At 41.0% G+C, this 25,944-nt stretch overlaps 1 protein-coding gene across 1 annotated transcript; it reads left to right on the forward strand.

Annotated features, from left to right (window-relative positions):
- The first annotated feature begins 13,632 nt into the window (after window positions 1-13,632).
- Window positions 13,633-24,866, forward strand: LOC146382287 (uncharacterized). Its single transcript, XM_084936733.1, has 4 exons — window positions 13,633-13,829; window positions 13,954-14,236; window positions 14,370-14,463; window positions 24,799-24,866. The coding sequence occupies exons 1-4, from the start codon at window positions 13,699-13,701 to the stop codon at window positions 24,864-24,866; spliced, it is 576 nt and encodes a 191-aa protein (XP_084792859.1). The 5' UTR covers window positions 13,633-13,698.
- The last annotated feature ends 1,078 nt before the right edge of the window (window positions 24,867-25,944 follow it).

Here is a 25,944-nt window from a genome sequence, read left to right on the forward strand (position 1 = left end):
AAACACACATGATGTGCAGTAATTTAAACAACTTTGATGCAACGAGGAGAAATCAAATCACCCAGATGAAGATGAAACTTCAAGAATAGGAAAGAACTCAGTGGTTTCTATAACAATGCATGCACATGTCTGGAATGTCTGTGGAACGTTCACAAGTAATGCTTGCTGTCCCACTGTGCTGTGGATCCTTGTGGCAGACAAACCCTTCCGTCTCTCAGTGGTCCTGCAGAGCCGCTTTTGTCTATAACATAATTGTATTCCCTGCCCATGTTTTTTTCCCCCCAGTAAAAATGCTTGGTGTAGCTGCACAACTCATCACAAGCTCACAGTGTAGGTTGAGGCCTGGTGAACGAGGGCAATAGTCTGCTGGTGGATGTACGCGTAGTTACAATGTGCAGCGTAACTGAAAAATGACAAAACCTTTACCTTCAAGGTTGTGTGAGCGGTAGTGCAGATGCCTTTGTGGGACTCTATGAATAGCACGGCAGCTGAAGTCAGAGAGGTGCAGCACATGCTGAGATGTTAAGAGGAATAAGCTGCTGATGAGGATTATTCTAAAGGAGGTTTAGAGAAGTGGGTGGGCAGATGAATAAATAAGTTGTTTGTATTTTTTGAAATAAAGGGGCTAGTGTTCTTTCTGAAACCCCTCCTGGTGGAAAACTATGAAAAGCCTAATCCAAAGCAGAGCTTTTAGTACCACAGTTGGCATTTCCCCTCATCTTAAAATGATCACATGCCACTTTCAGTTTTTTGTCTGCACTTTGTATATCATCTCTCACCTCAGCTGGATCAGGCTGGAGGTCTGGCACCAGCCATCTTGATAATGAGGAGAAAATGAGAAGAGCGGAAGCTATGAAAGGAAATATCCCTTCAAAATGCACCCCTTTCTTCTTCCCCCTCGCCTCCACTCCCTCCTTTCTGTCCCCACTCCAACCTCTCAACCTCTATTCCCGGGCTACACACCAAGCCGGGCCCTCCGTGGAGATCAGGAAGCTGGTCTGGGAACTGGGAGCCTGCTGTCTCCAAGCCAAAGGCAAGTGGGTATGAGATGTCTGCCTAGGAGAACGTGGACACTTTCCCAGCTATGAGCCAGAGTTAAGCTGACAACCATATTCAAGAGACCTGGGGGAAATTACAAAGTCTGAAACCCCGAGTGCAAAGGGGCACAACATGAAAATCAGCACCCAGTGGATGAGCATAATAACACACATTGTGCTTGCTGGTCCCGTCATTTGGGAAATAATCAAACAAATCTCTCTCTGGTGCACAGAAAATCTGGGAAAGATTTGTTGGGCTTATAAGTTATTTAGGAGAATTGGTAAACCACAATACAGAACTTTAAGAATCCAAGTTTTGCCATAATTACAAATGCAGATCATCGTTTGTTGTTACCCTCTTTATGCATAGTTATGAAATATGTTGCTCATAAAAGTCGCGTGAAAGTATTTACGTCTGTGGTGCCGATACACGATGTCAAATACTGCTGAATCTCCTTCTTTACACCAAGGAGTTGACTCACTGACATTATTCACTGCTTTTCCAGTAGAAAAAAAATACCATATGTAATGTGAAGATTTCGTAATTGTTACTGTGGCATTTTCTTTTCTTGGATCCCACAAAAATGTGCATTTTGCCTGAAGGAGGGAAAGTCTATTTTTGCGTGAAAGTCCAGTAATCCACAGCCGGTTTGATCTGAAAATTAGAATCTTGTGAGAAGTTTTTCTGGCTGTCTGATTAGCAACGAGGGAACAAAAGGTGTGTTTTATTTCTCAACTGTGATTCTGTGAGGAAAAAGAGCATTATGTGTACTCGGTAACAGGCAGCTAAATGAAACAACCAATGGTTGAGCTGGTTTCATGTAATTGAAAACATACTGTTCACTCGCATTCTTGTGGGTAGGAAGAGGCTGGTTTTTAAAAGGCCAACCTCTCTCTTTTGTCCTGTTTCTCTTATATGTCAAGTGTGGTGGAGATATAAGATTTAATAGCTTCCAGTCTGTTCTCACCCCGTAAGCCCCCTTGGGATGTTTTTAACCACACTGCCATTGCTGAACGTCTAAGAAATCAGTTTTGCATTGAAAATTATTCAAGTGCTACTATGATTTTGTTTTGTATTTAGTCCAAGGGTTTTCCATAAAACATCTTTTGGATTTGAGTTTTAATGGTAAATGTGAGCCCTGTGGGAATTTGGGGTTGATTTAGAAATAGCCCTCAGACTCATGACATGTGCAGATCATTTCAAAAATCATTCACATAACACAAGAGATTCTAACATTCACTGGATCTGACAATTTGTTGTGTGGTTTTTGGTTTGTAATGGACGCTTTTCTTTTTTCTCCTTCCTCGATTCTGGTCAGCTAGTCAAAAACAGCAGTGCACTCACATTGGCCTACTGAATTTAGTAATCTGTGGCTGTTATTGTTGATGTGTGGATGCCATGGAGAAACTAGTGCACAGTTAGTTGCTTGGTTACAGAACAGCATTTACACTTTTAGGTTTCGTTCGCTCCGTGTCGGATAACCTGTTGTGCAGTTTTAGTTTTGTGCCTCGGTGTTTTTGAAACCTACACTCTATTTGTCTTGTTTGAGAATTTTTGTGGCAAAGCTTCTCCATTTGTTTGCCTGTGTGGTTTCTGTGTGTTTTTTTAATTCTGCCTTAAGCAAATAAAGCTTGTGTTGTGTTTGGCACACTTGCTTCCTGTCTCATGCATTTTGGTCCGTTCTTTGAAATGAACCTCAACAAATTGAATTATACTGATGTTTTAGCTCCCTGAAACTCACTGCCTCTGTCTCCAAGAAGCATCCAAGGAGATTTGATTTTAGATTAAGCATTGTCATTTATCTTTCAGTCCACCAGAGTCTATGATTGCTCTCCAAAAAAGTAAAGGTAAGAAAATGTTACAAATGTTAAGGGTACATGCTGCTGATGACGCTATAAACCCTTTTAAAGCTTAAATGGATGATAATTTATGATAAAGTACAACTGGCTAAATACATTTTTGACAGAATTTATGATGCATAATTACACCTCTCTCTCTCCTGTCTAACTAGTGGCTAAACCTCAGCTGAAATGGTCTGACATCAAAAACAAGACATCGAACAAGTAGACCTACAACAAGACAAGCCATCGCATGGCATCTGACTCCATTATGTTCTGCTGCTGAACTATTATTCATACTCCAAAATATGTTTTTGCTGGCATGCAGTATGTGGAGAGTTTCTTGGGAGTTTGTGTTCAGAAGGGTGACATCAAGTTAAAACACTGACTATGCCAAGAGTTCCTTTTCCTCTTGCACTAGTTTTAGGTTTATTCAGTCTGCAAAGTTGGTTAGAGAAAGCAGAGATGGCTAATGTGATTGTGCTCGCTCCCTTGGCGCAGGGCTTTGTGACCTTGTTGACGTCATCTGATGAGCTCTGGAGATTGTACCCACACAGTCAAGCTACTAGGTTCTCCAAGCATTAGTGTAGGGTAGTTGCAAATGAACGAGATTGCATTTGGTCTTTGTTTATGTACGGCAAGGTGGTGTCGCGGGGTCCTCTCCTAAACTTCTCCCGAACAAATGCAGGCGTAGTCAGGAAGCATTCAGTGTGGATAGTTTATTCTGCCGGCCTCCCAGGTGCACAAAAGATTATTTACAAAGAAAATAGAAAACTAACTTAAGTCAACACAAAACAAACATCTATATACAAAACACAGTCTGCATGTTACCCTCTCTGTAACATCTCACCGAAAGAACCCCCAGCCGTAGGCCCTGACAGCCTTCTTTTATACCCCATGGCCCCTCCCACTAGGCATAATAGTCCTCTCTTTATTATTTCTTTTACCAAACACTCTTTTCCCCTCAGCTTATTTCCAGCTGTATTCCTACAATACATATATATGTATATACAGACATTTATGGCCAATTCCAGGCAGCCTACGGTGTTTCACAATAACAAAAAAACAAACAAAAATAATGCAGTTCACGTGACCTTTCAAGCGTGCGCGAACCCACTATTTGAACCCCGGAACACCATACCATCGGCTTGCATAACCACTCGTATAATCGGCGATCACAGCGAGTCTACGCGACCGGCTTTATTAAAGGTAAGTGGGAAAAATATGTTGGCCACCCTCTGCGCCGCTCAAAATATACCTCTCACCCCTTTTTGTTTACCTGCCTGGTCGACGAAAAGACGCGCAGCCACGGTAATTGTAGAAACTAATGGTGGTGGTGCGTGTATGCGCCCAGATCAGCTGTCTGCGGCCCGGGACGGTGTAACTCCGTCACAGGTGGTTACATGTTAATGCATCAAACGTTTACTTCCCTAATTTCTCATTTTTTCTAAGTGCACTCTATTGTGTTATCCTCTCCCTTATTTTCCCCTCTAGCAGTCAAAAGAATTGATGGATTGTCTCATTGTCCAGCGAACTGACACTTGCTCCCTTTTTCCCCTCTGTGGCCCGCTTACCCGAAAACTATAATCAGCTTTGACTGAAAAATATCAGTGCGAAGTGCAAGACGAGGGTAAGGTGTCACGGCTGTGTTATGGCAAAGATATTAAAGAAATCTGTCTTCATCTTTATCAAGGAAGAATTGCCAACCTTGCATGCCTTTGCTCTTATAGAATATTAGTGGTTGATTGATGAATATGAGAGTCCTGACACACACTCATAAAGCAAAAAGAGGAGAAAACCATTTTTTGGTTTGAAATAATACAGTATTTCCAGAAGTGATGTGGAGCTCATGTAATATGTGCCGACATAAACTTTCAGATAGCTGAAGCAACAAAAGCCCATTTCAACACAGACTCTGAAATAAATAAGTAAGTGAGTAACGTGTAACACCCAAGTTTCTCACTATTTTTGGAATATATTAACATTTTTTGTGCAATAAAAAAACAAACAAACCAAAAAAAGAACTTCAGCAGTTTGACTACACAGAGATCGAGAAAGGATGACGAGATGTATAATTTACAGTGTTCTGCACTCTTTTGCAACGGAAGCAGCAACACAACAAATCCATCTCTGCCATATATGGACTAATACATAATTCATGAACATATTAGAACAGAAAAAGAGTAAAGTGAAGACAGGGTAGAGCAGTAAGCACGATCAGATTAGCGCATAATGAATCATTACGCACTGATGGACTGGTGCAAGAGGAAGCTGGAATGAAGCCTTTTGACGTAGCCTGTCAGGCTGGAGTCTTCAGTTACTGTGATTTGCGAATTATCTGAATGTTCCTAATATTTCAAAGCGTCTTACTGAATGACAGTGACATCCAGGGACGAGTGCAGCGTCGGGAAGACTTCAGAGGAGATTATCGTATTAAATTCTTGATCTGCAGTGAGACTAAAACCAAAAGCTAAGACCCCGCTGGAGCATGTGTACAAGATAGAGTTGAGTAAAAACGCTTGATTTTAACCTCAATAAGGGAATGTCTCAGTTTTACTATCAATCCAACACTTGACTCCATATCTCCATAACCTCTATGTGTCAAGATATATCTTTAGAGACTCGTAGTAATGTTTAAGCATAAGAAGCAACAGAGTTTCTCCTTATGTGTTGCTATAACAGAGGGAAGCTTTGAGGATAAATGAAGGCACTTTATTTGTATTTGACTTCTACAGGGTCATGGAAGTAGGCCAGTATTTATAATTATGTAAGAAATGTCTTTTTATTTCTTTTTTTGTATAGGGTCGGGCAACCATTCTTTCTTTCTTTCTTTTATATCCTTTTCTTGGGAAAACAGCTGCAGAAAACTGGACTATTACTTAGATCTACACAAGATTTACACAAATCTAAGATTGCAGTTTTTATTGGCTTTAAATAACGTATTACTTTATATTATATTATATTATATTCAAAGTCCTTCTATCCATTTATTTGGTCCGTGGGTGAACCTCGGACAGGTCGCCAATCTGTCACAGAGCTCATCTCAGTACCGCAGCAGTACAATCTTCTCAGAGCATGTTATTATACTTAATAGATTAGCATTTATTATCCTCGTTGACCCTCTGCTGCTGGAAACTGTAACACCACTCACATCATTGTAAACCACATGACCCTTGGATGTAACGTTAGAATACAGAATGAGAAACTTTCCTCACCCACAAACATCGTAAAGGGACAGAAGAAAAAATGCTTAAAAGTTTAAGAGTTTTAATATAGACTGCAGGTTGAACCCCTCCCAAAACTGGAAATTCTGACAGACCGCAAGATAATTGGGATTTGATGAGGGAAATAATGCAATATTATTTAAGGAACATTACTGATTCAGGTTTTTAATCAATTTAATACCACGAGGAGGCTTATTCTTTAGCTTTTTTCATTGGGTGGTTCTGCTTTAGATGCACAACAAATGTTGGCAACCTCATGGAGCCTGGATAAGTCATCTTTGAACAATTTAAGGGTAAAATCAGATAAGATGAAAGTTGTGGTGGTTGCAATGGATTTTTACAGCAACTGTATTAAGAAGAATTTCTGTGGGCCACTTTACTTCACTTCTAATTTCACATAACTGATTTAAATCCTTTACTGGTCTGCTTGATCAGATTTAAAACCTGCTTTATTTTTTATTTTTTAAAAGATTGTAAGTAAAATTGTGCTCCAGGTAAGTGTTTTAGCACTTTAAACTATAATTTGATCACACGTGTAACCTAGGTTACGTACACAGACAGTATCAATGTTACATAATAGTTCTTACTTAGAAAAACTGTGCAAGTGTCACCAAATCTTCTGCTTTTTCTCAAAAGGAAATGTTCAGCAATATTTAGTCGATACCACAAACCCACTCAGCATTTATCCTATTTATCATCATTTTTCCATCTCAGCATTTTAACACACTTATTACTGTAAATGGCACTGACACAGACCACACTTAGAAATGGGGTTAATTCAATATTTATGAGGTATATGCAAAGATGGAGTATCTTTAAAGATAATGCGAGCCATGTGTTCTTTATAAAACATCATGCTCGAGATGATCCAGTAGATTTTCTGGAGTATCGGGGAATTTCTCACTTCTTTTTCCTCGCCTGCAGCGAGCGCCTACCGTTCATCTTCTGTAAATGCGGCTATACGGGACACAAATATATGTGAATTTGCTGAAGGGGAACTTTCAGCTGCAGAGAATACTGCCACTAAGGTGTAATTACTCTTCTGGAGAGCTTTACAGCTTTGACTTCAATCAGGCCTTGAGGTGTTTGATGAGACTTCAAGCAGCTTCCAGTGAAAGCTTCACAAATGTGATGATACTCACACTCCATGAAACGGAGGAGAGGAGCTTTGTGACACAGGTAGTTTGGCTCATTTCTTTCCATCCTGTCATCTTCTCCATTACAGGCACTTTCACTGTAATCTAAAAACACTGCCCTCTTCTTTTCTTTGCAACTTTAAAAATAAGCCGACCGTGCTTTTAGTGCCAGTCATCCAAGGGTACCGCTGTGCTGTTTCACAGCTGCTGCCCATTTCCTCTTGTTTAGGACTCTTCCCACTTCACTTGGCAACAAAGATCTGCTGCATCGTCATTGGCTGATCGTTGAGTTATTATGTTGCATTTTGTACTTGTTAGAAAACTTTAATGATGAAGTATATACCTGTACATTTAGCTTGCTAAGGCCAAATGTCTTGAAGTTGGAATAATGGCATCGCTAAATGAATTAAAGGTAAATTCACAGATATTAAAACAAGCCCACACAGTCAGCCAGCAGCTCGTATAAAAATACTGCAGCAAGACACTTGTGGCAACATCTCTGCTGTATTTGAGAATCTAATATTACACTCACAGACACTGTGTGATAGCACCCGCAGGCTAAGACGTGTTGAGAAGCTCATTAATAACCAATCTGCAGTCACTGTGATAGATTTCAGTGCTAAGACAAAGAGAAGTCTCAGTCGCTGTGCTCGTGTGCTACCCGTGTAATGTTTTCTATGAGCACATTTAACCCTTTCCCTCATTATGAATAAACTGACAGCTCATGCCGTGACTGTGCACAAACAGGGCATGACTTACAGACCACCTCGAGGCAGATGGTGATTCTGTTAACATCTGCGTCAGGCTGCCCCTGCTGTAAAATATATTTCCCTTCAAGGCCTTAGACATGACTGTGCTCAGGAGCGCTAACATGCCATGTAATCACACGGAGTCTGTGAATGTCATTAGCCTCCCTTTGAAATGTTTGGGGAAGGAGGAAGCAGGTTTTAGTTTTTAAAAACAGGTGTGCGCTCATTTACTCCTTCCTGCTCGAAAAACTAAAGAACCCAGAAAACGTACAGATTTTAAACTGCAGACTGCAGTGTGACCCGCCTCTTTGCAATACACACACACTTAAACTCTGTCACAGGAATAAATCAGGAAGCACGAATCCAGCACTGTTTCTCATTTATTCAACCTGTGGTGAGGTCTTAATCAAACCGGGGCAGATGTATACATACAGAATATGAAACAATCTATGATTGTATACTAATGAGCTGTAAAAAGAGTGTATTCCACAAATGTTTGACCTTAATTTATCAAATCAATGCTATTTTTCCTTTCCAACTACTTACGCATTCCACGAACGAAACAAACTTCGCTCCTCACACTGGGCCAGTCTTCTCTTCTGTGGGCTTGAAATTTACGATGCTGAGGTGCAACAGGGGCGCTCTCCCTGAGTACTAAAGGGAGGACGGTGGAAAGGGCATTTTTGTGAGCTGTCCTCTGACACGCCACCCACACAGTCCTAAGAGGGGTGTTATCCTCTGCCATAAATCACTCAGGTCATTAAATCACACCCCAGACACTCTTCTGCCCTTTCTCATCACAGTGGTTTCTCTTCATCTTTATTCAATTAGGAAGATTAATGGCCCAGTATACAGCACCCAGGTTGACATTCTGTTATGGGGGACATGACTGAAATGTCACAGTGTGAGTGGGACACATTTTGAAAAGATGGGCAGGGACACTCATTTACCTTGGTTACTCATCATTCTAAGCCAGAGATCTTTATCTCTGTGCATTAAGCCACCTGTTGCAGTGTTAGTGTTCCTGTTTATAACACAGAGACATTTTTTATTGTTGTTCCCATTTGAACCCTGGATTCAGTTAAGGAGATTCCTTCTTTTCTGCCTAACAGCAAACAGACTAAAACTTCTGCCTCACACTGAGTCAAATGTCATCACACGCTGCAATCATGCTTTCAGTCTAAGCAGGAGCAGTGCTCTGTGAAGCTGTAATAGACCTGAAGACATGGAGCTCGCTCAGCGAGTCAGCGAGACATGCCAGACAGTATTTCCCTACAATAGAAAAAGGAAATGGAGTGGGGATTGACCAGTGCTTCATCTGTCAAACAGTGGACCACATCTGAATAGAAGCCCTGGGCAAAGCCTTTGAAGGCTCCTTGTTAGTCTTTCTCCAAGAACTGCCACTGAAATGTAAATTAGGTGGTCAAAAAACCCTGTTAGGGAAAAAACATGAAAATGTGAAAAGGAAAGACATGAAGCAGGAGCACTGGGTTTCCTGATGTATTGTTCAGCTGCTAAGGAGAGCATAGCACCAGAAAGGTCTTTCATCCTGATTTTATCTCAATATAGATGTAAAATGCGTATTTTATACAAGTCTTTTGGTAATGGTCTGGATTTGAAGGACAAGCTACAGTTGAAGGGCTATAATGATAGAATAAAGCCTTTCATTTCCCATTAAGTGAAATTCTCAGCCAGCCATGTCATTATGCAGTGTCTGTCATGTACACGATACACAGAGAAAATAGGATTTTTGTGGATGAATCACTAATGCTCAATTGCATGAGAGCAGCTTCTGTTTACTGTGGTTTTCAGCCGTGCTGCTGGCAGAGATCCAGACGTGGCAAATCTGCCTGCTTGCTGGTCACTCGGTGCATCCACCAGAGGATCACTCTGACTGTGGAGATGACTGGGCTCTTTCCTTAATGCCACCATATGGCTGTTATTTGTAGTTTAAGGCACAGGAGCTATCGCATGAATGAGCATAAAATTTGATCTGAACACAATTTCAAGAACAAATGAATTCAATTCAATTTTATTTATATAGTGCCAAATAAAGATGACCCCCTATGAGCAAGCACTTTGGCGACAATGGGAAGGAAAAACTCCTTTTTAACAGGAAGAAACCTTTGGCAGAACAAGACTCAGGAAGGGGCGGGGCCATCTGCAGTGACTGGTTTAGGGGCCGGGAGAGGAAGACAGGACAAAGACACAGTGTGGGAGAGAGCCAGAAATACATGCAGAGCTTTATCAAAAAGGAAAGTTTAAGCGTCTCCTTAAATGTAGAGAGGGTGCCTGTTCCCTCAATCTAAACTGGGAGGTGGTTCAACAGAAGAGGGGCCTGGAGGCTGAAGGCTCTGCCTCCCATTCTACTTTAAATTTGTATTCTTTATTTTTAATCACAGGCTTTGTGTGAAATGCGACCTAGCATGGTGAAGAGTAAACATCAAGTTTAATCATGGTAGTCCCCAAGTACAACTTCATGTAGATGACACTGCACTTTATTCTTACAGAGCTGGTAATGAAATTATATAGTTTAACATTAAATTTAATGGATTTATTAAAGTGAAATATACATTAATTGATTGAATGTATTTTTACCCGTATAGCCATTTTACTCCAAGATCTAAAAAAAAAAAAAAAGGTCACAAGCCTTTTTGCTTTTGTATCACCTTGACAGAAGTGAGGCAGCTCAGTTGCTGCATGACTCGCCTACCATCATAATCTGGTATTGATTCAAGCTGCTGCTGAATCTTTGGTCTGTGTTGTCGTCTGACAGGTGACTGACAAGAGCAAACACTGTGGCAGTCTTGCTATTGTTCATTGGAGGGAAATCTCATGGGAACCCCTCAGCAGACTCCCCCCAACATTTACAAGCTCTTACAAACACAGACGGGATTGTCTGCCATTAGTTAGTATTCATTTCTTCTCCTGACTGATTGTAAGGCTCTGGGTAGCTATTATTCCGTTTGTGTAGTGTGGTTTTAAATGTTGTGTAATGTGACAGTTATTATTAGTGAAGCAGAATAGAACCTGGCATTGAGCTTGTTAAAGACAAAATGAGAAAAAAGCATCATGCAAGAAACTAATAAAATGATAAGGTCTTGGAACAAAATGCAGAAACTACAAGACATGATCCTGTTTCTGTGACTTTGAAAGCTACAACTGGTTATTAACACCGTTATTATTGAGCTTGGTCAATGGGTAAATGGGTCTGATAAAAAATAAATAAATCACAAATTCTCTTTTATGAGGGAAAATGCTCTACTTGCATTTTTCTGGTCAGTGAACAACATGGCTTCACTTTGCAAAGGCGTTATCAGCCTGGCAGTTCAATTCAGTTCACTTTTATTTATATAGTGCTAAAAAACAACAACAGCTACCTCAAGACACTTTTATTGTAAATGAAATAGTGAGAGAAAACCCCAACAATCAGGCGATCTTCTATGACCAAGCACTTGGTGACAGCGGCAAGGACAAACTCCCTTTTAACAGGAAGAAACCTTTGGCAGCACCAGGCTCCGGGAGGGGCGGGGCCATCTGCTGCGACCGGTTGGGGGTCAGGGTAGCGGGACAGGACAAATGATGATGATGATTAATGAAAAGTGGTGTATAAACACACAGAGCGGTGAGTGAAGAAAAAATGCTCAGTGCATCATGGGAAGCTGTCAGCAGCCAAGGCCTAACTTAGCCTCTGGTTAGATTAAGATCACCTGATCCAAGCAAAGGAAAACACCACAGAGCCTCGTCAGCAGCGAATGACACACAGGTGTGAGTAAGAAAAGGCAAAATCAATATTATTTTCTTCTTTTCCAAGTCTAATTAATGTTGCTTCAATACTGTGATGCTTGTGGTGATTCTGGGATAAAATTGCAGGGGTTTCCCGGATGATAAATTAGATTTAATTAAATGATGTACTGCAGGCCTAATAAATGTGTTTTCTTTACAGCTTTTGTTTCATGAAAAAATGACTCACTAATCTCAGAGAATATATATTTTTTCCATTTAAATGTATTACATTCCTGCTCCCTCTCCATATTTTCTTTGCGTTACCTGGAATGTCCCTACTACGCTGTCACAGAATGAATAGCTAGTTAATTCAACATTTTAATGCTGCTGACAACTAGAAATCCCGTGTGCATTGTTTTTATAATTAACCCTTACTCGCCCATATGAACCACAGCAAAACAATTATACAAACGTCTTCATGCGCACAAATACTTTGGCTCTAATATCATGAGGAGGAGTAGAAAGATCTTCACATGGGGAATATGATTATGCAGGAACTCACAGGTGTAACATTTCCAATTACTGCTGTTCTCGGTTTAATCAAAACACAACCGCCCAAGAGAATCAGCACTGAAATGTTTCTGAATTATAGTTTACAGGCTTGGCTGCGCACTGTGTAGTTATTTTAATTTTGAATGTTACACTGTCAAAAATGCTTAAACAATTATTCTCAGTAAGTCTTGAGTTAGCATAAAAAAATCACAAATTCCTTGTGTTCAGTCTGTCTTTGTAATGTTAGTTTAGGTATTTAACAAATGTGTTGATTTGATTTTGCTGTTTAGTAGGCGTGATCAGCAGTTTGGCACTAGCTGCTCGTATCCAAGCTGACTGCTTTGGCCATCGAACATTTCAGATGATTCCAAAGCCAAGACAGCAAACAATGGCAACTGACTGCAGCTTATGGTAATGAAGACAAACACTTGCACAGTACAGAAAAAAAATCTTCAACACTTTCACTCTGCAAAAGCTTGTGACTTCTAAACCGTGAAACTCACAAGCTTGTGAAACCAGGGGGGATTTTTGTATCTGTGCAAAGCTGTACTGATAATAAATAAATAAAAACAAACGTGAGAGAAAAAGAACATTTTTAAGGATTGCACAGCTTTACATTATTAATAAGATTAGCTTTTCAATGTGCTGTTTCCTTGTTTTCCTTAACATGAGGATATATTACCTTAAAAGCACGATAAGAAGCCCCCACCTGAGTTAGCGTTGCACACAAAAAAAAAACAAAAAACCAAAGTGGCAAAACTTCAGCGAGGCATGTGAGAAATTGAAGCAAGAGTGCCAAATATTGCAGTTCTTTAAACGACTGCTTGATGGTTGCTCCAAATATGAGTCAGTCCCCGTAGGTCCCATATTACAGTTTTTCTCAAATGTTAAAACACAAAAGCCAATCCTGTAACCCAAATGACCAGTAGTCTAAACACATTTACTAAATGTAGCCACCATATTCCAGTACCATAAACACATGTCACATGAAGACACAATTCACAAAACACAACCCTCTGTACTCATAAATCTAAACACATTTTTCCTTGCTAAAACACATGTTGCAAAACAACTCTGCTCATATTCTCAAATGAAAGCCCATGTGATGCAAAATGCTTGCCACAGTCACCAATCTTTGAACACAGGGAACACACCTGGCGTCAGTCACTACACACAACGACTCAAAATTGAAGACACCTGTTGCTAATGATGTGACCCCACCTATAAAAGCATAGTTTGGTGTAGATGCCAAACAATCACAATGGATGAAGGCATTCGAGCGTGCGGAAGGAGAAGAGCTGCAGGCCAAAGAGGAAGAGGGGTTGAGATCAGAGGAGGAAGAGGTGAAGGCCTAAGAAGAAGAGGAGGCCAACAAGAGAGAGGAGAAGGTCCAGGTGGGAGAAGAAGACAACCTCGCACCATCATAACAGATGATATGCGAGCAACAGTAATCGATCATGTCATTGGCCATGGCATGACAATGGCTGAAGCGGGACGAAGAGTACATCCAAACCTGAGTAGGTTCACCGTGGCCACCATTATCAAGGCATTTAGACAACACAACAGGTATAGTACGCTATTGCTTTCTTTGTCACACTACAGTTTTACAGGCCTGTGAAAGTGGTCTGTAACTTTACAGGTAGTTTTACATATAAATCAGTCAATTGACAACACATGTTTCTTTCTTTAGAGCTGAAAGGATGCCACATAGAGGTGGGAGGGTTGCCATATTCACAGCGGCACAAGAAACCCTCATTGCAGATATGGTCCGTGAGAACAACTGCATTAGACTCCGAGAGATCAGAGACAAAGTCATTGCAGATAATGTAAACTTTGAGAACATTGATGCTGTCAGCGTGTCCACAATAGACCGAGTTCTCCGGCGCCAACAGATGAGGATGAAACAGGTCTACAGGGTTCCCTTTGAGCGCAACTCTGCGCGACACATAGAACAACGTTACGAGTATGTGCAAGTACGTATACATCCATGTCCACAGTACAGTTAGTGGACATACTGTGTTGCTTAGTGGCCTACATTACTTCTGGACAATACTGTGCTACCTGATTGACCGTTCTGAACACCTGTACGCTTTTCCATGTTCACAGAGGATAATGCAGTTGGACGCGATGGCCAGACCCCATGAGTACCTCTTCCTGGATGAGGCTGGCTTCAACCTCCAGAAACGAAGGCGAAGAGGCCGTAACATCATTGGCCAAAGAGCCATCACTGAGGTTCCTGGCCAACGGGGGGGTAATATTACTCTTTGTGCAGCTATGGGTACGGAGGGGCTTGTCCACCGGCATGCTGTCCTTGGGTCTTACAACACCCAACGTCTCCTCACCTTCCTAGAGGAGCTAAAAGACATCCTCCTGGACCGTCAACAACACCATCCTAGGCTAGCACATCACATGTATGTGATCATTTGGGACAACGTCCGCTTCCACAAAACACACCAAATCAGAGAGTGGTTCACCACCAACAGTGACCACTTTTTAAACGTCTGTCTGCCACCCTACTCCCTTCCTGAACCCTATAGAGGAGTTCTTCTCATCATGGAGATGGAAGGTGTATGACAGACAGCCATACACAAGAGAGAACCTCGTACGGGCAATGGAGCTGGCCTGTGCTGACATCCCAGTGGAGGCCTTCCAGGGATGGATTCGCCATTCCAGGGCGTTTTTCCCGCGGTGCCTAGCAAGGGACAATATAGCCTGTGATGTGGATGAGGTGATGTGGCCCAATGCAGCTCGGCGACATGATGCCGCACAGTGACTGTGTGTAATACTGTAAAAAGACCGTGTAGACAATAAAAAAGACTTCACACCCTGATCATGTTTCCGAGAGTACTGTTGTGTGCGATAGATTCTGTTTTTGCATTGAGTTGTGTAACAGTAGTGTACGTACATGCAGGATGTTTTTATAGATTTATAGTCTTCATGTGAAACTCACAAATCTAAATGCCTAATCCTCTGCAGGGTTCTATGACGATCCGTTACTGTACAGTTTATAAAAATATGCATTGGCAGTTATGAACCAAAGAACCTTCTCACAAATTGAGCATTGTGTTTTCAATTGTTTTGCTGTAGTGTGTAATGCTGTGTATAGTGTTTACAGTTTTGACAGCTTCGAGCTGCTCTCTTGGTGTGGGAGTTTGAGTTTTGCAGTGGGAAGGTGTGGTTGTGTTTATGTAGCTTTAGAGAAGGGTGTTGTGTTTGGACATTGGGGGACCTGGTGGTAACGTTTGTGACATGTGTTTTAGCATTTGAGAAAAACTGTAATATAAAATGAGTAACAGTAGGGTGCACATTAGGTAAGGCTGCACTTTTTGCAGTGATCTCGTATGAAAATCTATTTTTGTATCAGTAATATGTTTCTTTTCTGTCTGCTTTCAGAACTGCACATGATTATTTGCAGCTAGCAGGTTGTAATGCAGCCTTCAGTAATAGTAATAAATCACACAGCAACAGTACGTCGAAGACACTGAAGTGACACATAACCCAGGTAGCTACCACAACTAAAACAAGGTAATTGCAGCAGCGTAATGTTAGTTTTATTTTATTTTTTAAAACATACTTCCAAGATGTTTCTTTAGGTTGAAGTCTTTTGATGAGAGCAGCTTGGTTGCTGACAAACAGAGTTTGCATTGAACGGTCAGATTTCGCCCATCACTTTCTTTTTTTAAATGTAAAGTGGTGTCAGAATTTCCAAGTAAGAAATGCACTCCTGACTGTGCAATTGACGCCGCTAACATTAACAGGACACTTACATTAGAGCCTCTTATTGTGGGTTTTGTTAGGGTTTCCGGCCATGTGTGGAATTACCAAAATTAGACAGGGAACAGCCTAACATGAAACAAGAAAAGACCGCTGTGTAATCCATTTATTTCAATAAAGTAATTGTATTCTAATTATCACCTATTTAAGCGGCAACTGTTACAGAATACAGTTACTCATATTTTGTACCTTAAATATGTAACACCGGTACATGTATTCCGTTACTCCACTTGCTTAAAGGTAGGCTATGTGAACAACATTTCTTCTTTACTGTACTGTGAGCTTTGGAGGTGCTGGTAGACAGATTATGTTGTCTGCAGAAGGAACAAAGCTAGCTGTTTCACTGTCCTAATGCCAAGAGGCAAACCTCTGTAAGGCTCACCTGAAGACAGGGAAGCAGCCTTACTCTAACTATGCTGGTTTAATTATGTCTGTCTAATAAAAAATATAACTTTGCATTGCTTGCTGCCTTTGTGTGCGATTAGTAGGTTTGTAACCTGTGCTAACTCTCAGCAAGGGACTAAATATTTTGCTAAGGCATCGTAGCGATGTGAAGAACCTTTAATTGTGGGGTAATTTTACACATTCTTCTTTGTTTGCCTGAATGAAGCTGATGCTGCCCGCTGTGAATCGTGTTCTGCCCACTCACTAAGTTTCTCTCTGTGTTAAAATAAAGAGCTGGCTTTCACACTTGTCATTCCTTTGCTAATTCAAGATCAGCCTTACACTCCTAATTACTCACTCATTCATCCTCTTCACACAGTCTTTCTTCCATTCTGTTTCGCTGCAAAAGCAGCCAGGAATGCTGGGAGAGTGTCCTCATTATAGTGGAGACAGCAGTTTGGGAATACTTCTTCAAACAAAGGTTTGGTAGCTGCTTTACTTGGAGAGATACAATCAACCTTGGAGTGTCCCTGTGGGGGAAACACTAAAGCTGAGTTATGCGGCTGAGTGTGGGAAGAAAAGTGTAATAACTTTCACCTGAATGCTTCCACTCTACCAAACACCACGGGTTTGTCATTCACAGGCATCAGACCCCCCCTGTATTCAGAAAAGGAGGCCTGCAGGGATCTAGCACTAATGAGGCAGCAGGCATTTCTTTGGCTCGCTACAAACCGCTGTGTGTGGACCCTTTCGCTTGACTACAAGCTACACCCGGTACCAGCTACTATTTCTCACAGTGAAAAGGATTCACAATTAATGATGCAATTATGCTAATGATGTTGCCAAGCTACTAGTTTGCTTCTCCTCCTACTAAGTATCAACGCTATGAAAGAATAGCACAGCGCAAGCATATAGACCTTATATTAGACTATATATGAGTTTATTGAGAGATGGGGTGTAGTGCAATGCTGATAATAAATTGCTTAGTTCACATGAACATAGACGGTCCGCCAGGTAGGTGTACTGAAATATATTTCGAACGATTTCTATATTCCATATTTGCTCTGTGACATTGTTCTATATTGCTATAGCCATAGCAAATATTCTTGCATCATACTGCATTTTCCTTTTATTAAGCAAGGCCCAAACTTTTCCAGCCACCTTTAATTTGCATTCACCTCTGGAGAATGTCTGATTTACTTTTTCTTGTCATTCATGGAAAAACTGTGCTTTTCATCAGACCATATGTGTCCACTTTGGCCATAAAGGCAAGTGAAAAGGCTTCATAAAAGGCATGCGCCATTATGCATAATTTCCTATTCAATGACAAATGACCAATTAATGAAAAGAGGCCAGCAACTGTTTGTGATGTCGCCATTACGGTGGTCATGATGGAAAGCCAAGGGAGTAAACCATGTTTTCACTGGCACCTCTACTATCACGTAATTATAATCAGTTTATTTCTTCTATTTCGACTCAAAACCAACGCTTAATTTTGTTCACAGTTGAGTTAACCTTCCAAATAGCACCATAAAAATGTGCCAGTATCAACAGCGGACAAGTCAGCAAACTGTTTCAAGCATTTAGGAAATACAGTTTCAAGGGAAACTGTTATTACAGTTTTTCTCAAATGCTAAAACACATGTCACAAACGTTACCACCAGGTCCCCCAATGTCCAAACACAACACCCTTCTCTAAAGCTACATAAACACAACCACACCTTCCCACTGCAAAACTCAAACTCCCACACCAAGAGAGCAGCTCGAAGCTGTCAAAACTGTAAACACTATACACAGCATTACACACTACAGCAAAACAATTGAAAACACAATGCTCAATTTGTGAGAAGGTTCTTTGGTTCATAACTGCCAATGCATATTTTTATAAACTGTACAGTAACGGATCGTCATAGAACCCTGCAGAGGATTAGGCATTTAGATTTGTGAGTTTCACATGAAGACTATAAATCTATGAAAACAGCCTGCATGTACGTACACTACTGTAACACAACTCAATGCAAAAACAGAATCTATCGCACACAACAGTACTCTCGGAAACATGATCAGGGTGTGAAGTCTTTTTTATTGTCTACACGGTCTTTTTACAGTATTACACACAGTCACTGTGCGGAATCATGTCGCCGAGCTGCATTGGGCCACATCACCTCATCCACATCACAGGCTATATTGTCCCTTGCTAGGCACCGCGGGAAAAACGCCCTGGAATGGCGAATCCATCCCTGGAAGGCCTCCACTGGGATGTCAGCACAGGCCAGCTCCATTGCCCGTACGAGGTTCTCTCTTGTGTATGGCTGTCTGTCATACACCTTCCATCTCCATGATGAGAAGAACTCCTCTATAGGGTTCAGGAAAGGGGAGTAGGGTGGCAGACAGACGTTTAAAAAGTGGTCACTGTTGGTGGTGAACCACTCTCTGATTTGGTGTGTTTTGTGGAAGCGGACGTTGTCCCAAATGATCACATACATGTGATGTGCTAGCCTAGGATGGTGTTGTTGACGGTCCAGGAGGATGTCTTTTAGCTCCTCTAGGAAGGTGAGGAGACGTTGGGTGTTGTAAGACCCAAGGACAGCATGCCGGTGAACAAGCCCCTCCGTACCCATAGCTGCACAAAGAGTAATATTACCCCCCCGTTGGCCAGGAACCTCAGTGATGGCTCTTTGGCCAATGATGTTACGGCCTCTTCGCCTTCGTTTCTGGAGGTTGAAGCCAGCCTCATCCAGGAAGAGGTACTCATGGGGTCTGGCCATCGCGTCCAACTGCATTATCCTCTGTGAACATGGAAAAGCGTACAGGTGTTCAGAACGGTCAATCAGGTAGCACAGTATTGTCCAGAAGTAATGTAGGCCACTAAGCAACACAGTATGTCCACTAACTGTACTGTGGACATGGATGTATACGTACTTGCACATACTCGTAACGTTGTTCTATGTGTCGCGCAGAGTTGCGCTCAAAGGGAACCCTGTAGACCTGTTTCATCCTCATCTGTTGGCGCCGGAGAACTCGGTCTATTGTGGACACGCTGACAGCATCAATGTTCTCAAAGTTTACATTATCTGCAATGACTTTGTCTCTGATCTCTCGGAGTCTAATGCAGTTGTTCTCACGGACCATATCTGCAATGAGGGTTTCTTGTGCCGCTGTGAATATGGCAACCCTCCCACCTCTATGTGGCATCCTTTCAGCTCTAAAGAAAGAAACATGTGTTGTCAATTGACTGATTTATATGTAAAACTACATGTAAAGTAACAGACCACTTTCACAGGCCTGTAAAACTGTAGTGTGACAAAGAAAGCAATAGCGTACTATACCTGTTGTGTTGTCTAAATGCCTTGATAATGGTGGCCACGGTGAACCTACTCAGGTTTGGATGTACTCTTCGTCCCGCTTCAGCCATTGTCATGCCATGGCCAATGACATGATCGATTACTGTTGCTCGCATATCATCTGTTATGATGGTGCGAGGTTGTCTTCTTCTCCCACCTGGACCTTCTCCTCTCTCTTGTTGGCCTCCTTCTCTTCCTCCTCTACTCCGAACTCCTCTTCTTCTTAGGCCTTCACCTCTTCCTCCTCTGATCTCAACCCCTCTTCCTCTTTGGCCTGCAGCTCTTCTCCTTCCGCACGCTCGAATGCCTTCATCCATTGTGATTGTTTGGCATCTTCACCAAACTATGCTTTTATAGGTGGGGTCACATCATTAGCAACAGGTGTCTTCAATTTTGAGTCGTTGTGTGTAGTGACTGACGCCAGGTGTGTTCCCTGTGTTCAAAGATTGGTGACTGTGGCAAGCATTTTGCATCACATGGGCTTTCATTTGAGAATATGAGCAGAGTTGTTTTGCAACATGTGTTTTAGCAAGGAAAAATGTGTTTAGATTTATGAGTACAGAGGGTTGTGTTTTGTGAATTGTGTCTTCATGTGACATGTGTTTATGGTACTGGAATATGGTGGCTACATTTAGTAAATGTGTTTAGACTACTGGTCATTTGGGTTACAGGATTGGCTTTTGTGTTTTAACATTTGAGAAAAACTGTAAGATTCAAAAATCTAGTTGCTATTGCTTTCAAAGCTGCACATGATTATTTGCAGCTAGCAAGTTGTTAATGCTATCCATCAAGTCTAACAGCCTGCAGTCTATGAACTAACCTCAACTAATGCCAGCTAACAATGTTAGCTCAGTGGCGAGTAGCCTTCAGTAATAGTAATAAATCCCACAGCAATAGTACATTCATGTGGTTGTAAAGAGCATGACAATATATCAAATAATCCAAAGTATTCAGAATACGTTACTCACATTGAGTAACTTAACAGAATATATTACAAAATATTTTGGGGCATGCAATCTGTAATCTGTAGTGGAATACATTTTTAACGTAACCTTCCCAATACTGCAAATATTCAAGTTTGCATACAAGTACAATGAAGAAAAATGGCAAAGCAGCATTCCCAAAAGGACTTTTTGGTCTATTTCACTTCCCTATATTCTGAGCTAGTGAAGTGTGCACACACTAATACGGTCTATTGAGAGCGAGATGAACACAAACGTGTTTTGTTAAAATACTTTTGTCACAAAAGAAATGCAGTTCAAAAATTAAAAAAATAGACAATTGTTTAGTTTTGGCACAAATAGAAACTTTCTCTTGCTCCTCAGGGCATTTCACACACGTTCATCATTAAAATGTTAAATGAAATATTATTTACTTTCACAAGAAGCGTTTACGAGATATTAATGGTGAATTTTTTTAACCTTTCATTGAAAACATCCATGTATTGGCTGCAATTTTTCACTTGAAAAAGAGTCACACAGAGAGAAATGAATAATCCTCTGTCTCCCTAAAATAAACTGTGCACATTTTTGTATCTGCTGTGTCAAAGGGTTACACAAGACTGCTGTGATGTTTGGTTCATTATTCACGAATAATAAATAATGCAACAAGTGTCACACTGGGTCAGCTGCACATCGACTTGTGATTGGAACAGTATGCATTCAAGAACAGTACTTTTGTGTTCCGTGTGGAATTAGGCTTCTGCAAAGTATCAAACATAAGAGAGAAACAAGAGGCTCGTGATTTAATTTTAAATACACAAACCTATTCATAATGAACCATGTCTGCATGAGAATGTGGTCTCCAAGTCTTGGAAAACCAAGCACACTATAGGTTTGTCTGTGCTTGTGTTGGATGAAGGCTGTGATGAAACACTAGGCAATCTGTGATTTTTGCCAGTTTGTAAGCACTCAGGTGTGGGTGAAAAGGAGCCTTTCAAACACGTCTTGCTATTCTACGGTGTAGATCTTCGCCTCTCAGAAAACCGGTGATATTTTTTCATGTTCCCACAAATGGAGCGTCATGCCTACTGGGAACCTTTTAAGAAATAAGCTGTATTTATTTCCCAAATGCTTTTTTTTCTTGGTACGAAGCCGTGGACATCTGTTAAAGCTGATTACTGAACCAGACCTTGTTCATGCATTTGTGCTTTTCTCCCCCGTGTTAACCTTTGGGATTGTTTATCCAAAAAACTGCGAGCAGTGATGGGAAAGGATGCCGATGATAAAACACAGATGGTGAAGCGTCAAATTCTTGTTGATGATCGTGCAGACAAGTGTGTTTAGTAAGTCAGGAGAGCAACTGGAAACTAATATATTTGATTCATGTGCAGAGGTGCATGCCACAGCCTTGGATCTGGGTGCAACTGTAAGTCATGCTTGATACCATCAGCTCTGAAGGTTAAGCCAATTTGTTTTACGCTCTTACTGCTGCAAAGACATATGCCTTTTGTCAAAAAGTGTGATACTGATAATAAATGCTCAAACACAAAAGCTCAAACTACTTGAAGTAGACACAAAATATAGTTGCCTCTTATATTCAGCCCTGCAAAATCCATCCATCCATCTGAGAGGCAGAGTCATGCAAAAAAAGAATGGTTAATGCCATGTCTGTCCTTGTTTGCATCCATTTTTTAATGCAGTTAATAATTTCTCTCCTCCACTGTACCTTTTCTTTCTACCAAATGAGTAGAACGTGTTTTTCTTTTGCCACGATCCTTCTAAAACACGACAGACTCTAAAACCACAATCACCTTCTGGTAATATTTTCCTTCCTACCCTAAATTAAGCTTTTGCATGTGGCAAACTGTTGAAAGTAGGGGTGGGTTTTAATAATCGATTCATCGATTAAAATCGATTCTGGCTTGGATAACGTGATATCGATTCATTAAAATCCTGAATCGATTTTTTTATATAAATGTATTTTGCCCAAAATTCCAGAATCTCAGGTGAAACGTCACAAAATTTTGACAACCACCAAACATTTAAGACAGTAAATGAGAGCAGGTACACGGATTCTGCACAAAGACGTAAACACAAAGCGTGGACCCGCCGACGCATCAGAATCAGTGAGATGTCGCCTTTCTCACCCGACGGCACGGACACGGTCGGGGCTGAAAGCCGACAGCTCGCTGATTCTGATGTTTCGGCGGGTCCGCGCTTTGTGTTTACGCCCTTTTTGCGCTGATTCTAAAGCTGTTCGTTTGATCTCTCTCCAAACAATATTGACCGAACCAGCAGCAAAAGAAGATCCAAACTAAGCTTCACATAAACATCGTCATGAATTCCCTCTGACTTTTGCTGTTTTGCTTCCACCACAAAAAAAAAATCACACTTCATGCACAGCTCTCTCTCTCTCTCTCTCTCTCTCTCTCTCTCTCTCTTAGTGTACTTCAAGAACAGTTTCCCGTCTATCCCCGAAATCTGTTTTCTGCATTATTCGCTTGCTTGTTACGCACAAGTCTACCGTTGTTTACAGGCTGTCGGCCGATGTTGTTTTTTTTTCCTTTTACTTACTTCCGAAAAGAAAACCTAATTTCTGCCGTTCAACAGGCTTCTGAACAAATTTAAACTTTTTAAAATGATACAAAATGCAAAACGCTTAGCCGTGTCTCTAATAAAACCGCTGTAACTTCAGAGGTAACGTTCATAAGTTGATTAATGGTTTTCTTTCGTTTTTGATGTACTGCAGAATATTTTTATAAAATCCCAGGCCAGGAAAATCAGCTTCATGTTTTTCTGTGTTTTATCTTCAGCTACTTTGACACAAAGGCATCTGCTGTGATGCTCACACCTTTGATAAAGTCTGGAAAGTGTCAGCTTCCTTTTTATAGATACAAAAATATGTAAATGTACTGATCTGAATTATAATATTTCTGACTGTCTGAGGCAAAATTTCCCAGATTCAAATTGAATTGAATTGAATCGTGGATTGAATCGATTCTAGAAATCAGTGACGATACCCAGCCCTAGTTGAAATGCCTCTGCAGCATGCTAACGAAAGCTAAGTTCACAGTTTGAGTGTCTAAACAAACTATGAAGGATTAACATTTGACCAGAAAAGAAGCACGATTTCAAAAGTAGAGGTGTACATGGTTCTACAGTAGCGGTCCCCAACCTTTTTTCATGGACTGGCCTTTAAGGTGTGGCGGATAAATAAAACAAAATAAAACCAGTACCAAAAAAAAGAAGATTTATTCATAACACACGGGAAAAAGACCTCGGGAAATCAAGTAAATGATGAAATGAAACCCTGAAAACCATAAATTTCACACCCCAGCCTCAACTGTCCCGGCCCATATCAAACGACTCACGGACTGGTACCGGTCCGGGAGTTGGGGAGCGCTGTTCTACAGTATGGACAATCTCAGCATAGCAGCTGGGATCTACTTTGGTTTAGTGCAGAATGTGATAAGAAACTCGATCTTCGTTGATTAATCTTAAGCTTCTCGGCTCTCTGATGCTAAGCTCGCTTTGTTAGATTATCTTCCTTTGGCTGGTTGTTTGTTCACTGATAACATCAGGCACATGTAAAGATCTGGCAGAGCAAGTTGACGTGATGGCAAAATGCTAAAAAAAACAAACCTCGTTTGCATGTTGGCTCCTTTTCATCTGCTATACAGAATGATCATACAAATTATCCCCCCACGAAGATATTATATACTCATATGAGGCAGCAGGCACTGTTGAATGTTTGTGTTTACCTTACAGATTTATACAATCATCTTTCCTACAAAGTTCTAACAATTTCAGTTGGACCGGGAACAGAAAATGGTTTGAAACTTTTACTGATTGCAATAGTTTATTTCCATGAAAGCAAACAACAGAGACACACATCATTCCCCCACAGCACCAGTGTTTATGAAACAAAGCCTGTGAGCTGGTTCAGGCTGTCATTTCAAGGCTTTTGCTACTCTCATATAACATAATCTTATGTTATATCTCCAAACAGGAAGATCAAACTTCCAAAACCACAGAATGGAAGAGTGAAAGTTTGGGTGTGGGAAAATGATTCCACTATTGTTCTCTCTTCAGTGTCACGTGCCAGTACAACGGCACAAATACCTAAACCGTTCTTCAACACAAACCAGTCACGTTGTTGACGGTGCTACAGCCTCACAGATGACCAGTTTGTTCTCCACACTGACACCTAATGCTTGGGGAAACACATCAATTCCATTTGCTGCCACACACACACACACACAGTCTTTCGTGGTCACCATGGTTACATGTTCAGCAATGATGATGGGCACAGTGAGTCACTTTAGTGAATGAAGAATCTGAACAAATGGGTTTAAGGTGACTCTGACACAGCCTGACCGAATGAGGAGTTAGGATTTCCTTTAAATTATTGTCGACACTCTGAGATGCCCTGAGATGATTATGAGAGATCTGAAGTGGGGCTGTGGATAGTATCTTGCAAAGTTTGGACTGTCATTAAAGGACATCCCAAAGCTCTTCTTTGTTGTGTTCTCTCTCAAAATGATCCAACACTGCTTCCGTACTGTTGAGGTCCGGGATCCGGAGAGGCCGATCCATGACTGATAGTGGTGCACTGGCCGTTTGTTAGGGTTCACTGTCATGGTGTAAAAGGACACCACACTTTGGCTAAAATGCAGGCAATAAACCATGCCTCCACCGTGTTTTACTGATTGTTACAGACACTCACTGTTGTACTTAACTATGCCGATTTAAGCCAAATTTTGATTTATCGCTCCATTAGACTGATTTTCATTTCTTGTGTAATCTGACATATCCCAGCCTTTTCTTCCTGTTTCCTGACAGTTGCGCTTCCACTGAGACTATTTCTGATGAGGCTTTCAACCTAATAGCTCTTTCGCTATTGCCTCATTGGTGCTAATGATGCAGTTTTAATCCTGTTATTTTTAGCCTTTTTTTTTTTTTTTTGGTTCAACTAAAGAATTGGGAACAAAATGTGCCTAAAGACACAAGTAAAAATTGGTTCTTTGCTAAGTTGTGCCTCAGTGTTAAATGACTTAACAAACAACCAAAACATTTCTCTAAAAACTGTCTGGTACAAGGACTAAAGATGAGTGAAAAAGCAGACCAGTGCTCAAGGTCACTTTAGAAAAGCAAAAGAAAGTCTGACTCCTTGGTAGCAAAATCTAAAGGTGGCTCCCACACAGACCTTTGGACAGCACTGTAAATAAAATTAAAACA

The sequence above is a fragment of the Perissodus microlepis genome, chromosome 7 (genome assembly GCF_051167445.1).
Source record: "Perissodus microlepis isolate ML-2025 ecotype Zambia chromosome 7, ASM5116744v1, whole genome shotgun sequence".
NCBI classification, from domain to species: Eukaryota; Metazoa; Chordata; class Actinopteri; order Cichliformes; family Cichlidae; genus Perissodus; species Perissodus microlepis.

Excerpts from the sequence above, each read along its gene's own strand:
- LOC146382287 (XM_084936733.1), top strand. The coding sequence starts at position 13,699 with ATGCGAGCAACAGTAATCGATCATGTCATTGGCCATGGCATGACAATG. Across the intron at positions 13,830-13,953 it reads GCATTTAGACAACACAACAG|AGCTGAAAGGATGCCACATA; the intron begins GTATAGTACGCT and ends TTCTTTCTTTAG. Across the intron at positions 14,464-24,798 it reads GAAACGAAGGCGAAGAGGCC|TGTCACGTGCCAGTACAACG; the intron begins GTAACATCATTG and ends TTCTCTCTTCAG.